At 40.9% G+C, this 14,353-nt stretch overlaps 1 protein-coding gene across 1 annotated transcript in view; it reads left to right on the top strand.

Moving 5' to 3' along the window:
- The window catches only part of myoz2b (myozenin 2b), a 41,772-nt gene extending 30,780 nt beyond the window's left edge, over positions 1 to 10,992 (top strand). The window contains exon 6 of the mRNA XM_072251933.1: positions 8,790 to 10,992. Coding sequence (XP_072108034.1) covers positions 8,790 to 9,024 — 235 coding nt within the window. The 3' untranslated portion in view covers positions 9,025 to 10,992. The remainder of the gene's footprint in view (positions 1 to 8,789) is intronic.
- The last annotated feature ends 3,361 nt before the right edge of the window (positions 10,993 to 14,353 follow it).

Here is a 14,353-nt window from a genome sequence, read left to right as displayed (position 1 = left end):
TAGTTAGGGTGCCAAAGGTTACAGGAAGGAAGCAGGAGAATGGGGTTGAGCGGGATAATAAGTCAGACATGATCAAATGGCAGAGCAGATTTGATGGGCTGAATGGCCTAATTCTGCCGCAATATCTTATGGTGAAAAAGTCTTGTTAACATTTAAGTGGTGTTTGGGGGAAATGGTAGTCAGGGCACCTGTTTAGTGATCGTAGATAAAACATGAGGTAAGTTTGAGTCAAGTCAGCAGATTGACAGTCATTGTGGTGTGGGATCAAGCTGACAGATCAATGTTGAATGCTAGAGAATAAATGTGAGTCAGTCAGGTAACAAACAAACAGTGGTAGGATTCACAAGACAGAGCTGGGTAAAGATTTATTTTGAAGTGGACCTACTGGTCAAAAGAGGTGGTGGGGTGGATATACACCTCTACCAGAGGAGATGTAAGGTGTTCCATCTCGCAGGTCAATCTCAGGCAAGGTGTAATACCTGCATAGTCCCCCAGTCAGGGTCACATGAAGCCATTGGACCAGGTGGTCGATGGTCGTATGAGCAGCTGTTGCAGATCACAAGTCCTGGTTATGCAACCACTGATGCCAGGCAGACAATCTCTGAAGAGTATTGATAATGGCTGGGGTCATCCATTTTGTAAAGACACTGCCCAGAAGAATGGAATGGTAAACCACTTCTGTAGAAAAATTTGCCAAGAACGATCATGATCATGGATAGAGGAAGGAATACGAAGAGCTTCAGATGGAAGACCATGATTGTCCTTGTCATGCGTCACAGCACATAATGATGACTGGTCAAAGTCATATCACTAGTTTGAACCTGATCCTTCATGAGCAGCTTGTGGATGTGCAGTGCGAACCTTTGTCATGAAGGGAACATGTGAACAGGATTTTTTCTTGAAGGCCAGATTGGATGGCAAGCTTGTGAGCAGTGTTTCAATGTGATACAATAGCTAAGGGGATGATAGGAAGAAAAACATAGAAAACTGACAGCACAATACAGGTTCTTCAGCCCACAATGCCGTGCCGAATATGTACTTACTTTAGAAATTACCCAGGGTTACCTATAGCCCTCTATTTTTCTAAGCTCTAAGCTATCCAGGAGTCTCTGAAAAGATCCCATTGCATCCACCTCCACCACCGTTGCCAGCAGCCCATTCCACGCACTCACCACTCTGCCTTTATATTAAAAAAACACAACAGCAACAACTTACCCCTGACATCTCCTCTGTACCTACTTCCAAGCACCCTGTGCCCTCTCGTGTTAGACGTTATAGCCCTGGGGGAAAAAAAACTATCCACACGATCAAGATGGAGGAAAGTGAGAGGGCATGAGGGGCAATGAAGTTGAAATTAGTGGGAAAGACACAAGCTTAATGACATGTGGCATTTCTTTTCTGAGGCCATTGTTTAGCTGCAGGGGATTTTTGTACAGGCAAGAATGGTTTTCATGGAGACTGAACAGATTCGAGATGCTGGAATTCCAGAGCTGTAAAAGAAAGCTGGAGAGATGAGGCAGCATCTGAGAAGAAAGAGGGATAGTTGGCATTTTGGGTCAGGATGCTGCATCAAGACTGAGAAGATACAGTAAAGGTAGCTGGCATAAAGAGGAGCGAAGGAGGGGTGAGGTAGGGCTGGCAGATGATAGGCAGAACCGTGTGTGGAAGGGCATGATGGGCAGGTGGGAACGTAGGGTGAGGTAGAAGGTGATGAGGAGATAAGAAAGGGGAGCAAAGCTGGAATCTGGTAAGTATGGAAGGCAAAAAGTGGAACCACCACAGGAGAGATGATGGTCAGATAGAGGAGGGCATAAAATACACCGTGGGTTAAGGGTGTAAGCTAGGAAAGGTTTGGAAGGAAGTGGGGTGATGGGCCTGGGTGGATCAGAAGGAGAAAACTCAAAGTTTATACCATTGAGTTCCAGACTACCCAGAGAGAATATGAATTAATTTTTACATTTGGTCTCACCTGGCATGAAGAATGTCAAAAACAGACATGCCAGTGTGAGAATGGGAAGAAGAGTTGAAATGGCAAGCAACCAGTAGTTCAAGATAGTCATTACGGACCAAGAGCCATAACTCGGCAGAGTATTTACCTAATCTTACTTCGGCTCTTGCCAATGTAGATGCTGCATTGCAAGAAGGTGCTTATATCCCCTTATGGTGATGAGGAAGGAGGTGTAGGGTCAGGTGTTGCATTTCCTATGGTTGTAGGAGAAAGTGCCAGAGAATGGGGAGAATATGTGTCTGAAGTCGGGATTGTGTTGCAACCTGAGAAAATGTCAAAGAATGATGTGCTGGATGTGGAGGCTGTTGGGATGAAGGTAGGACAAATGAAACTTTATCCCTGCTCTACCTGGGGGAGGTCAGATGAATGCAGAAGTGCAGGAGAAGGAACTGTATTAACCACTTTTTCAGAAAAGGGAGGACATTTCAGAAGTTTTGGAACAGGAAGCTTCATCACAAAAAGAGATGCAGCAGGGGTGGAGAAACAAAGAGAAAGAAATGGTGTCTTTGCAAGAAACAGGGTGGGAAAATAAGCATTCTAGGTAGCTGGAGGAGTCAATGGTTTTATAGTAAATGTAAGTAGATTGTCTCTTGAATGGAGACGCAGAGATCCAGAAAGGGGAGGGGCGTATCAGAATTAGACCAAGCGAATTTGAAGGCAAGGTGGTGGTTTGCAGTGGAGTTGATAAAATTGACAAGTTCTACATGAGAGCAAGAGGTAGCACCACAGCAGATGTCGATGTGGCAGAGAGAAGTTTGGACTTTTATTTTTAATCCTTCTGCTTTCTGCAAATGAAAGCTGTAGCCATGGACACTTGCATAGCTACCCCAGCCTTTTCACTGTCAACATGGAACTGTCCTTGTTCTACACCTACTCTGGCACCACTCCACCTACATTTCCCTCTACTGTTTTTGATGGAGTCTTCTCCACATCTCCTCCATTTCCTGCATTTCTGACCTTACCCTGCCTTCCCAAGAGAGAAGAAAGCTGGGTTTCTCTTCATCCTTGCATTTCAACCAACAGCCTTTGCGTCTAGCATATTATTCCTTGTCATTTCTGTCAGGTGCAACACGATCCCACTACCAGTCACACTTTCTCCTCCCCACCCCTTTCTGTTTTTCACAGGGACCACTCTATGATTCTCTGGTGTGCTTATCATCTCCACCCACTCCTCCCTGCCCTCCGTTGCAACCGTAAGAGATATAGCAACTGTCCTTACACCTCCTTGCTCAGTAGGGACTAAAGCAGTCCTTCCAGATCAGATAAGATTTACATGAAGCTTCTCCAAATATTGCATTTGGTGCTCTGACTTCCTTGGAGAGACCAAGTGCATACTGGCTAACTCCTTTACCAAGCATTTGTGCTTTGTCCACAATAGCCATCTTGAGCTCCAAGGTTGTATGCCATTTTAACTTCCTTTCATATTCAATATGGACATGTCCTTCTTCAGTCTTCTCAACTGCCAGAGTGAGGTCAAACACAAGCTAGAAGAGCAGCACCTCATATTTTGCTTGTTCATGCAATCAAACACTTAATTTTCCAATTTCATATAATCTAGGCTTTGTATGCTTCTTTCTTTCCCCTTCTGGTACACTCAGCTTCTCTCACCCCCTTCTTCCAAACCCTTCTCCCCATCCCTGCCCACCTTTGGCCAGTTTCTTTCCTATCCCCCATTTTGTGCTATTTGCACATTACCCACACAAGAAGCCATTTTGTTTCCAAATGGTTCCATCTGACAATGATCCTCCTTTCTCTGAGTCCTTCCTTACTTATGATTCCAGAACCTTCAGACATTTGTCATCTACACATATCACCTTCCAGCCTCTTGTCTCTATCTCCAACTCCCTTCCCCCATCTGCCTCCGTCTGTCCATAGTCTGCCATCTCACCTGGCTCTACCTATTGCCTGCCAGCTCCTTCCCCAACTCTCCTCTTCACTGCTTCACAATGGCTCTCTCTCCTGTTCACTTTCAGTTCTGAAACATCAACTAACTCTTTGCTTCCACCAATGTTGCTGAACAGTTCTTCCGACAGTTTGTTTTTATCCCAAGAAAACGTTTCTTATCAACCAACTGATAATATAAAAGCAAACAAGCTGTCAAATGTTTTTTTTAAATTTATGCCAAAGCGCTATATAGGTCTAGTCATTATTATTTTGGAAAAGTAACCATTGTTCCAGTTTAGTTTTTCTATCAGCCCATCTGGATTACCAACTACTTGATGTGTAATATTGAGATTAATCTTAATTTCTCATTTGTTCACGGGCAAATCTGTAACTGTCTTTATTGAAATCTGATTTAGAGGTTAACATCTCACTAGATAAAACACACTGTACAGAAAGTATGTTCGACATGGGCAGTAGTTGGGTGGCTTGTAAAAAATAAACTATACGACACACCCTAGTGACTAACAACCTAAAAATGACCCCAGTTTTTACATAGCTGTTGGCCCTGTCCATATGAGGTCAACTTCAAAATTATGCTGTTTTGTAAATTTGTTCACTGGGTTGAATAGTATTAGCTTCATGTATTAAAAGCTAAAAATTCTCTTTACCTACTTTCTCCATAAAAACATTGCAGTGAGGAGCTAAATTTAGGAAGTCTTTTGTGAAATAACTATGTTCTTCAGCAATTAAAGCACTATGCTATGTATTAACCAATGGAAATAGTTCTATCACAATGCAGTAGTTACCAATATCACCTTGCAGTTGCGTTTGCAACTTGCGGATCATTACAACATGAAATTATCAATATCTGTCAATGAATCATTAAAAATCCTTTTATATATTTGATAGAAACCAACTTCAAATGATACAGCTGAGAAAAGTATCACATATTTTCATCAACTACTCGGATCAACTTAAATGCAAATTTGGTAGTTTAAATAATCATGTGATGAGGCAGTATCTTATAAGAAATTAATTAAAGAATGATCTTGGCCAAAACGTCAACTTTAGTCTTTTCCATAGATGCTGAGTTTCTCCAATATTTTGTTTATTTTGCTTGGATTTCCAGCATCTGCAGATTTTATACTAGAAGTTTTAATAGCTGTTAGTTCCTATTAAAGCAGAGCTGAAATCTTCTCAAAGACACTGTAGAATATTAGGCTTTCCAAATAACTTCTGCTGATTCATACTTAGATCAATATTCTAGAAAGATTAGTTACTGAACAAAGAAAACACAAAACGGACATTTGGACATGACCAACAATAAGCACAACCTATCCAGACCAGATTACTTGATAAAGAGTGTCAGGGGGCTGGGGTGAGTGTAGTTGTCATTACGAATGAGAATGTGCTTGGGAGGCTGAAAGGTAGATAAGTCACCTGGAATGGATGGATATGTCTCAGGGTTCTAAAAGAGGTAGCTGAAGAGCCCTTCGTAATGAACTTTCAAGAATCACTAGATGCTGGAATGGTTCTGGAGGACTGGAAAATTGCAAATGACATTCCACCCTTTAAGAAGGGAGGGAAGCAAAAGTCAGGATATTACAGACCAATAAGCCTATCTTCAGCGGTTGGGCAGATATTGGAGTCCATTATTAAGGATGAGGATTTGGGTTAGTTAGAAGCATATGAATAAACTAGATTGAAGAAAATTAAAAACAAGTGTATTACAAGTGTAAACAAAATTACAGCCCATGATATTACAGGAATTTCTATCATGGATAGAAGATTGGCTCACTGGAAGGGGGTAAAGAGTTGGAAATAAAGGAGGCCTTTTCTGGTTGGCTACCGGTGACTGGTAGTGTTCCGCAGGGTTTTATGTTGAGACACTTCTTCTCACATTGTTTCCCAGATTTGGATGGTGGAAGTGTGTAATGCTGAGGCTTATAAGGCAAAATAGCTTGCAGTATTGTGAGCAATTTTGGGCCCCTATTTAAGAGAAATGTGCTGGCATTGGAGAGGCTCCAGAGGAGGTGCATGAGAATGATCCTGGGAATGAGTGTTGTTATATGAGGGGCGCTTGATGGCTTTGGGACTGTACTGCTGGAGCTTAGAAGAATGAAAGGGATCTTCTTAAAACCTATTGAATATTGGAAGTCCTAGATAGAGTGGACATGGAAAGGATATTTCCTACAGTGGGGGGGGGGGGGCGGGCTAGAACCAGAGGGCACAGACTCAATATAGAAGGACATTGATATAGAATAGAGATAAGAAGGAATTTCTTTAGCTAGAAGATGGTGAATCTGCAGAAATCATTACTACAGACATCTGGGGAGGCCAAGTCAGTGGGTATATTTAAAGTGGAGGTTGACCAGTACTTAATTAGTAAGGGTATCAAAGATTACAGGGAGAAGGTCAGGAGAATGGGTTTGAGAGGTATCATAAATCAGCCATGATGGAATGGCGGAGCAGACTTAATGGGTCAAATGCTCTAATGTGCCATAGGGTCTTCTATTACCTCTTCTTCATTAAATTGTTCTCTCCAGTACCTTAACTACTATATCTCCCTTTTACTATCTTCATCCCTGATAAAGACAATTACAAGCTACTTATGTGATGCATTCTGCATCTATACTTATATCCTAATACCTCATAGTACTCATATAATTTATAGACTTACAGAAGACAATTTAATTCTCTTTAGTTGCCATTTCAGTCTGTTTTCTTTCTTATTTCCCTTTTCACTTTCTCTCTTATTCTTCTACATTGGGCATATTCTCAGCTAGCACCAATTTTACATCAATGAATTAATCCCTCTTTCTGCGTCTTATTTTTCTGTTTGGTTTTGACTTTGTTTTCTCTCTCCCACTCTTGGCTATGTACACAAGCAGTTTTCTCTTGGCGTGCTACCCACTATTCAATTAGTTTTATTTACAAGTCTTTGACTGCAATTTATCTCAGATAGATCTATTTCCAACCCACCCAAATTAGCCTTCTTCACATAAATATTTTTGTACTGTGGATTTCTCCTTTTCTTTGCTAATCTAAAGCTTGGTCACCACTTTCTAAGTATTCCTATGCTGACAATTATCTGACTTCATTTCTTGGAACAAAACCCAATAATGTTCCTTTCTTACTGGACTAGAAACAAATTGATCTAGAAAGTTCTCCGTATATACTTCAGAATATGTTTCTTGAAATCTTCAAGAATTATTCCTTAGTGACATTATCTGCTTACCATGTGTACCCTGACAACGATTTTGTTACTCAACCAAGCCTGTTTCAATGTTACACACATCAAAGTTGCTGGTGAACGCAGCAGGCCAGGCAGCATCTGTAGGAAGAGGTGCAGTCGACGTTTCAGGCCGAGACCCTTCGTCAAGACTAACTGAAGGAAGAGTGAGTAAGGGATTTGAAAGTTAGAGGGGGAGGGGGAGATCCAAAATGATAGGAGAAGACAGGAGGGGGAGGGATGGAGCCAAGAGCTGGACAGGTGATAGGCAAAAGGGTATACGAGAGGATCATGGGAAAGGAGGTCCGGGAAGAAAGACAAGGGGGGGGGACCCAGAGGATGGGCAAGAGGTATATTCAGAGGGACAGAGGGAGAAAAAGGAGAGTGAGAGAAAGAATGTGTGCATAAAAATGAGTAACACCTGTCCCATGATCCTCTCGTATCCCCTTTTGCCTATCACCTGTCCAGCTCTTGGCTCCATCCCTCCCCCTCCTGTCTTCTCCTATCATTTTGGATCTCCCCCTCCCCCTCCAACTTTCAAATCCCTTACTCACTCTTCCTTCAGTTAGTCCTGACGAAGGGTCTCGGCCTGAAACGTCGACTGCACCTCTTCCTACAGATGCTGCCTGGCCTGCTGCGTTCACCAGCAACTTTGATGTGTGTTGCTTGAATTTCCAGCATCTGCAGAATTCCTGTTGTTTGCTGTTTCAATGTTAATAAGTTTCATAGCCAGTCATGATGGAGCCACAACTTCCTCATTAAACTCTGGGAAAAACAAAACCATCGTTTTTGGGCCCCAGTTAAAAATACTGTATACTTGAAACTAGACAAGGTTGAAGGCAATTGTTTGCAACCACAATGTACTAACTGACACAGAGCCAAGCTTCCATCACATATCCTTTCCATTATTAAGATGAATTACTTCCAATTCAGTAATCTTGCCTAGCAACATCACTGCTTCAGCTACAACAACACTGAAACCTTTATTCAAGCCTTTGCAACTTCCAGACTTAATAATTCTAATGTTGTTTTCACTAGTGTTCCTTTATCCATCTTCCATAAACTTTAAGTCATCTAAAGCTTTGTTGCTCATCATTTGTCCAAATATGTAATACTCATTAAAACCACAAAATACTGTAGTGCAAAGTTGGGATCAGAAAAAGTTCTCAAGTGGTACTTTAGAATCTACTGATCACTGAGTGCTTTTGGAAAACGTCAGGACTGAAAATGTGAAAGTCAGCTTTCAGACTTGGGGCAAGCTAACAGCTTTCAAATGATATTTCTCACAGGCAGCCTGTGAAAGGAAGGAAAGACTCAACAATTAAATGGCATTTTTATGATTTCGGGATGTCCTAAAGCAATTTATAAACCATGAAGTAGTTGTGAAGTGTATTTATTGTTATGACATAGTCTAGAGTCTGAAACATATATCTATAATTTTTAATAATGCAATAACAAGGCAACTGTGGAGAAAATAAGGAATAAATTTTAAATTAAAATCAATGAATCTATAAAGGTTTGTTCTGGAAAAAAGGCCCAGTTATGTATTTTTTCATCTTTAATATCACGAACCAGCATGCTCCAAAGGATCTAATTGGGGGGCAGCTAAAGTGGTTGAATGTTACCAGTTTATCAAATTCTCATTTTTCACTTCTACACCCACAGAGTTGCAACTCCTTATGGTGGTTTTGAAAGAGCTTCCAAACTTGTAGGTTTCAAGCTACCGAAGCTGGATTTTGCATTACTGGAACCAGAGCTCAGATTGCCTGTTTTCCAAGATGGGACAGCTGGTCGGCCAAGCTTCAACAGAACTGCCCAAGGATGGACATCTAATAATGTTCCCATTACATTTAAAGATCTGTCTTTGGAAGTAACCATTCCTGAAACAGATGACCTCTAGAATATTAGTGTGCATTTAATTCTATCAATAACACATTTTCCTTTATTATACATATATAGTGATGCAATCAACTTGAGTTGATATTTCCTAGCAAACAGAAAATAATCCAAATAAATATAAGTATTCACATTTAGTATACATAAAAGCCTATACCAGTGTCTAATGTTGTACAAATTTTCAACCAGACCCTGAATATTCTCAGATTGTCTGCTCCTGCACTCCCAAGACATTTTTATAGTGCAATAGAACCTTGATAAATGCATATAAATAACATTTCCATGGGCCACTTTTATGAAAATTGTCCAAATTTTGGGTCTAATTTTTATATGGCTATATAAGAATTTTTAAATGCCATTACATATTGAATGTTTCCTGTAGAAAAAGAAATCAAAACGTTAATTTTGTAGCATTAGTAAAATTTCCTCATTGCAATTACACTTCTATTGAATGTACTTGTAGGATAGCCATGAGGCTCACAGTATTTCATTCTGACCAATTGACCACTGGCCTCAGTTTTTACATTAAGCAGTGAACTTAGCTGTCAGTAATAATGAACAGATCATTTTATCAGAAGCTAGAATGTATACTTCTCCTTCAGCTTTCAGTTGTTTTCATTTTATCTTCTCTACTTCCTCTCCTTTTCCTTTCTTTCTCTTGAAGCAATGAGAAACACAGGGACCTTTCAATATTTAATAATTGGCAATCAAGCTTTGATTAATTATTAGTATTTTGAAAGGTAATAACTGGGAAACGTTAGGCTAAGTAAACTAACATTCACAGACATACATCAGAAGCCACCACCTACATATAGAGAAAATATGACCTACAGTACATCTGATTTTTCTCTTCCTCACTCCAAGCTGGCATATGGTCCCTTTCCCTACTGTTCTTCCAAATATTTTGTGTTCATTTTTAAGATTATTTTTGATTGTGTCATGCAAGACCTCATCAGACAATGGATTAACAAGTAATCCTAACTTTAATTCTTTTGGTAAATCCGTTGCATGTTAATTCATAACATACTTATGATGATGTTAATGAGCTGATTTCATGAGCAACTGCTAACAATGCCACTTGGAAATTTCCTCACTGTTATGGATCTGTGCAGATTAGAACAGTCTACTAACTGAAATTAAGGTGAGAGAAGAAACCAATTACAATTCCAAGAGAAAACATTCATCCAAATACCAGGTTTTTAACATTTTCACTCATTTAAAGTTTGCATAAATGTTATTCAATGGAGTGTTTTAAAGTGCCGGTGAATAGAAAGTCTCATGTAAAATTATATTGTAGTGTGATCAGCATGTTAGACCATAACAAATCACTTGCTGTAAACGTCTTTTAATTAGTATAATAGCAACCAAACAAGAAGCTGAATAATACGGTATAACAATATAATAACAGAACTTGTTGATTTGTAATGGCACAGAAAATATTTATTACAATAGCCGATAACTCTGAGCTTTCAATGGTAGATATTACAGATGTAGTTTCAGTTAAAGGAGACTTTGTTTTATGTTATTGAAACTGTAATATAAACTAGATTTATACTGCATCACTTTAGTAGCAATGTGAGTGAGAATTGCTTCGGTGAGCACTGAATTGAAGTTTGAACATCTTTAATGTAAATTAGTCATTTCACTCAATTTTGCCAAGAAAGATTTGAAGATTTCCCAATGAATCTTCCTAATTAATTTCAGAAAACAATTGATACACTCCTGACTGCTGGTACATTCTCCTACTTTCCATGAAAATGTTCAAATCATCCAGGTTTTACACAATAATTCCTCAGAAATTTTGAGTGGCTAAGGAAATACACCTCTGATTAATTTTAATTAGGCCCCTACCTACTACAGACAGTGTTGTGATGTGTTAACTGTTTTACTGAAATAAGACTGTATTTAGCAATTTATCACAATTCTTAAATGGTTGATGTGCTTCTTGTACAATAAATTATTCTGAGGTGCACCATCTGTTCTGTTTGAAAATATAGCAATCATTGTGTTTGCAGTATCACCACAATCAGGTTTAATGTCACTGGCATGTGTTGTTTCGCAGCAGCAGTACATTGCAACACATGAAAAAAACTATAAACTACAATAATATAAATATTAAAATAAATTACATATGTAGTGCAAAAAAGAGCAAAAAAAAAGTGAGGTAGTGTACATTCAGAAATCTGATAGTGGTGGGGAAGAAGCTGTTCGTAAAACATTGGGTGTGGGTCTTCAGGCTCCTGTATCTCCTCCTTGATGGTAGCAATGAGAAGAGGGCATGTTTTGGGTGATGGGGGTCCTTAATGATGGATACTGCCTTCTAGAGGCATCAGCTTTTGACGGTATCCTTATTGTGGTGGAGGCTAGTGCCCATGATGGAGCTGGATGAAACTGCAGCTTTCTCCAATCCTGTGCCCCTCCATACCAGATGATGATTCAACCAGTTAGAATGCTAGCCATGGTACATTTATAGAAATTGACGAGACTCTTTGGTGACATGCCAGGTCTCCTCAAGCTCCGAATATTGTGCCTTCTTTATAATTACATCAATATGTTGGATCCAGGATAGATCTCTTCAGAGATATTGACACATTGGAATTTGAAACTGCTCACCCTTTCCACTTCTGATTCCACAATGAGGACTGATGTATGTTCCCGTAAATTCCCCTTCCAGAAGTCCACAATCAACCCCTTGGCCTCAATGACATGGAGTACAATGCAATTGTTGCAACACCTCGCAACCAGCCGATCTAGCTCACTCCTCTCCGCCTTCTCGTCACCATCTGAAATTCTGCTTGCAATAGTTGTGTCATCAGCAAATTTATCGATGGTGTTTGAACTGTGCCTAGACACACAATCATTGGAGTAGGGAGAGTAGGGCAGTGGGCTAAACATGCATCTTTGATGGTGCGTCAGTGCTGATTGTCAGCGTGGAGATGTTATTTTCGATCTGCACTGACTGTGGTCTCCTGATAAGGAAGTCAAGGATCCAGCTGCAGAAAGAGGTACATAGCCCGAGTTTAGAAACATAGAAACATTGAAAACCTACAGCGCAATACAGGCCCTTCAGCCCATGAAGCTGTGCCAAACATATCCTTACCTTAGAAATTACCTAGGCTTACCCATAGCCCTCTATTTTCCTGAGCTCCCTGTACCTATCTAGGAGTCTCTTAAAAGACCCTATTGTATCAGCCTCCACCACCATCGCCGGCAGCCCATTCCACGCACTCACCACTGTCTGCTTAAAACCTTCCCCGACATCTCCTCTGTACCTACTACTAAGCACCTTAAAACTGTTCCCTCTCGTGCTAGCCATTCCAGCCCTGGGAAAAAGCCTCTCACTATCCACACGAGCAATGCCTCTCATCATCTTATACACCTCTATCAGGTCACCTCTCATCCTCTGTCGCTCCAAGGAAAAAAGGCAAAGTTTGTATCTTGTTGATTAGTACTGATGGGAAAATTGTGTTAAATGTTGAACTGTAATCAATAAGTGGTAGCCTGAAGTAGGCATTGCTATTGTCTATGTGACCCACAGCTGAGTGGAGAGTGAATGAGATTGCATCCATTGCAAACCTATTGCGGCCATAGGCAAATTGCAGCAGGTCCAGGTCCGATTGAATCTGGCTATGACAACCTCTCAAAACACTTCATCACAGTAGATGTGAGTGCAACTGGGTGATAGTCATTGAAGCAGCTCAGTCTGCTCTTCTTGGCACTGGTATGATACATAGAAACATAGAAAATAGGTGCAGGAGTAGGCCATCCGGCCCTTCGAGCCTGCACCGCCATTCAGTATGATCATGGCTGATCATCCAACTCAGAACCCTGTACCAGCCTTCCCCGCATACCCCCTGATCCCTTTAGCCACAAGGGCCATATCTAACTCCCTCTTAAATATAGCCAATGAACTGGCCTCAACTGTTTCCTGTGGCAGAGAATTCCACAGATTCACCACTCTCTGTGTGAAGAAGTTTTTCCTCATCTCGGTCCTAAAAGCCTTCCCCTTTATCCTCAAACTGTGACCCCTTGTTCTGGATTTCCCCAACATCGGGAACAATCTTCCTGCATCTAGCCTGTCCGATCCCTTTAGGATCTTATACATTTCAATAAGATCCCCCCTCAATCTTCTAAATTCCAGTGAGTATAAGCCCAGTTCATCCAGTCTTTCATCATATGAAAGCCCTGCCATCCCAGGAATCAATCTAGTGAACCTTCTTTGTACTCCCTCTATGGCAAGGATGTCTTTCCTCAGATTAGGGGACCAAAACTGCACACAATACTCCAGGTGTGGTCTCACCAAGGCCTTGTACAACTGCAGTAGTACCTCCCTGCTCCTGTACTGGAATCCTCTTGCTATAAATGCCAGCATACCATTTGCCTTTTTCACCGCCTGCTGTACGTGCATGCCCACTTTCAATGACTGGTGTATAATGACACCCAGGTCTCGTTGCACCTTCCCTTTTCCTAATCGGCCACCATTCAGATAATAATCTGTTTTCCTGTTTTTGCCTCCAAAGTGGATAACCTCACATTTATCCACATTAAATTGCATCTGTCATGAATTTGCCCACTCACCCAACCTATCCAAGTCACCCTGCATCCTCTTAGCATCCTCCTCACAGCTAACACTGCCGCCCAGCTTCGTGTCATCCGCAAACTTGGAGAGGCTGCATTTAATTCCCTCATCCAAGTCATTAATATATATTGTAAACAACTGGGGTCCCAGCACTGAGCCTTGCGGTACCCCACGAGTCACTGCCTGCCATTCTGAAAAGGTCCCGTTTATTCCCACTCTTTGCTTCCTGTCTGCCAACCAATTCTCTATCCACATCAATACCTTACCCCCAATACCGTGTGCTTTAAGTTTGCACACTAATCTCCTGTGTGGGACCTTGTCAAAAGCCTTTTGAAAATCCAAATATACCACATCCACTGGTTCTCCCCTATCCACTCTACTAGTTACATCTTCAAAAAATTCTATGAGATTCATCAGACATGCTTTTCCTTTCACAAATCCATGCTGACTTTGTTCGATGATTTCACCGCTTTCCAAATGTGCTGTTATGACATCTTTGATAACTGACTCTAGCAGTTTCCCCACCACCGATGTTAGGCTAACCGGACTATAATTTCCCGGTTTCTCTCTCCCTCCTTTTTTAAAAAGTGAGGTTACATTAGCCAACCTGCAATCCTCAGGAACTAGTCCAGAATCTAAAGAGTTTTGAAAAATTATCACTAATGCATCCACTATTTCTTGGGCTACTTCCTTAAGCACTCTGGGATGCAGACCATCTGGCCCTGGGGATTTATCTGCCCTTAATCCCTTCAAT

This window comes from Mobula birostris, chromosome 3 (genome assembly GCF_030028105.1).
Source record: "Mobula birostris isolate sMobBir1 chromosome 3, sMobBir1.hap1, whole genome shotgun sequence".
Taxonomy (NCBI): Eukaryota; Metazoa; Chordata; class Chondrichthyes; order Myliobatiformes; family Myliobatidae; genus Mobula; species Mobula birostris.
The sequence above is the reverse complement of the archived record's forward strand: the minus strand, read 5'-3'. Positions and strand labels throughout refer to the sequence as shown.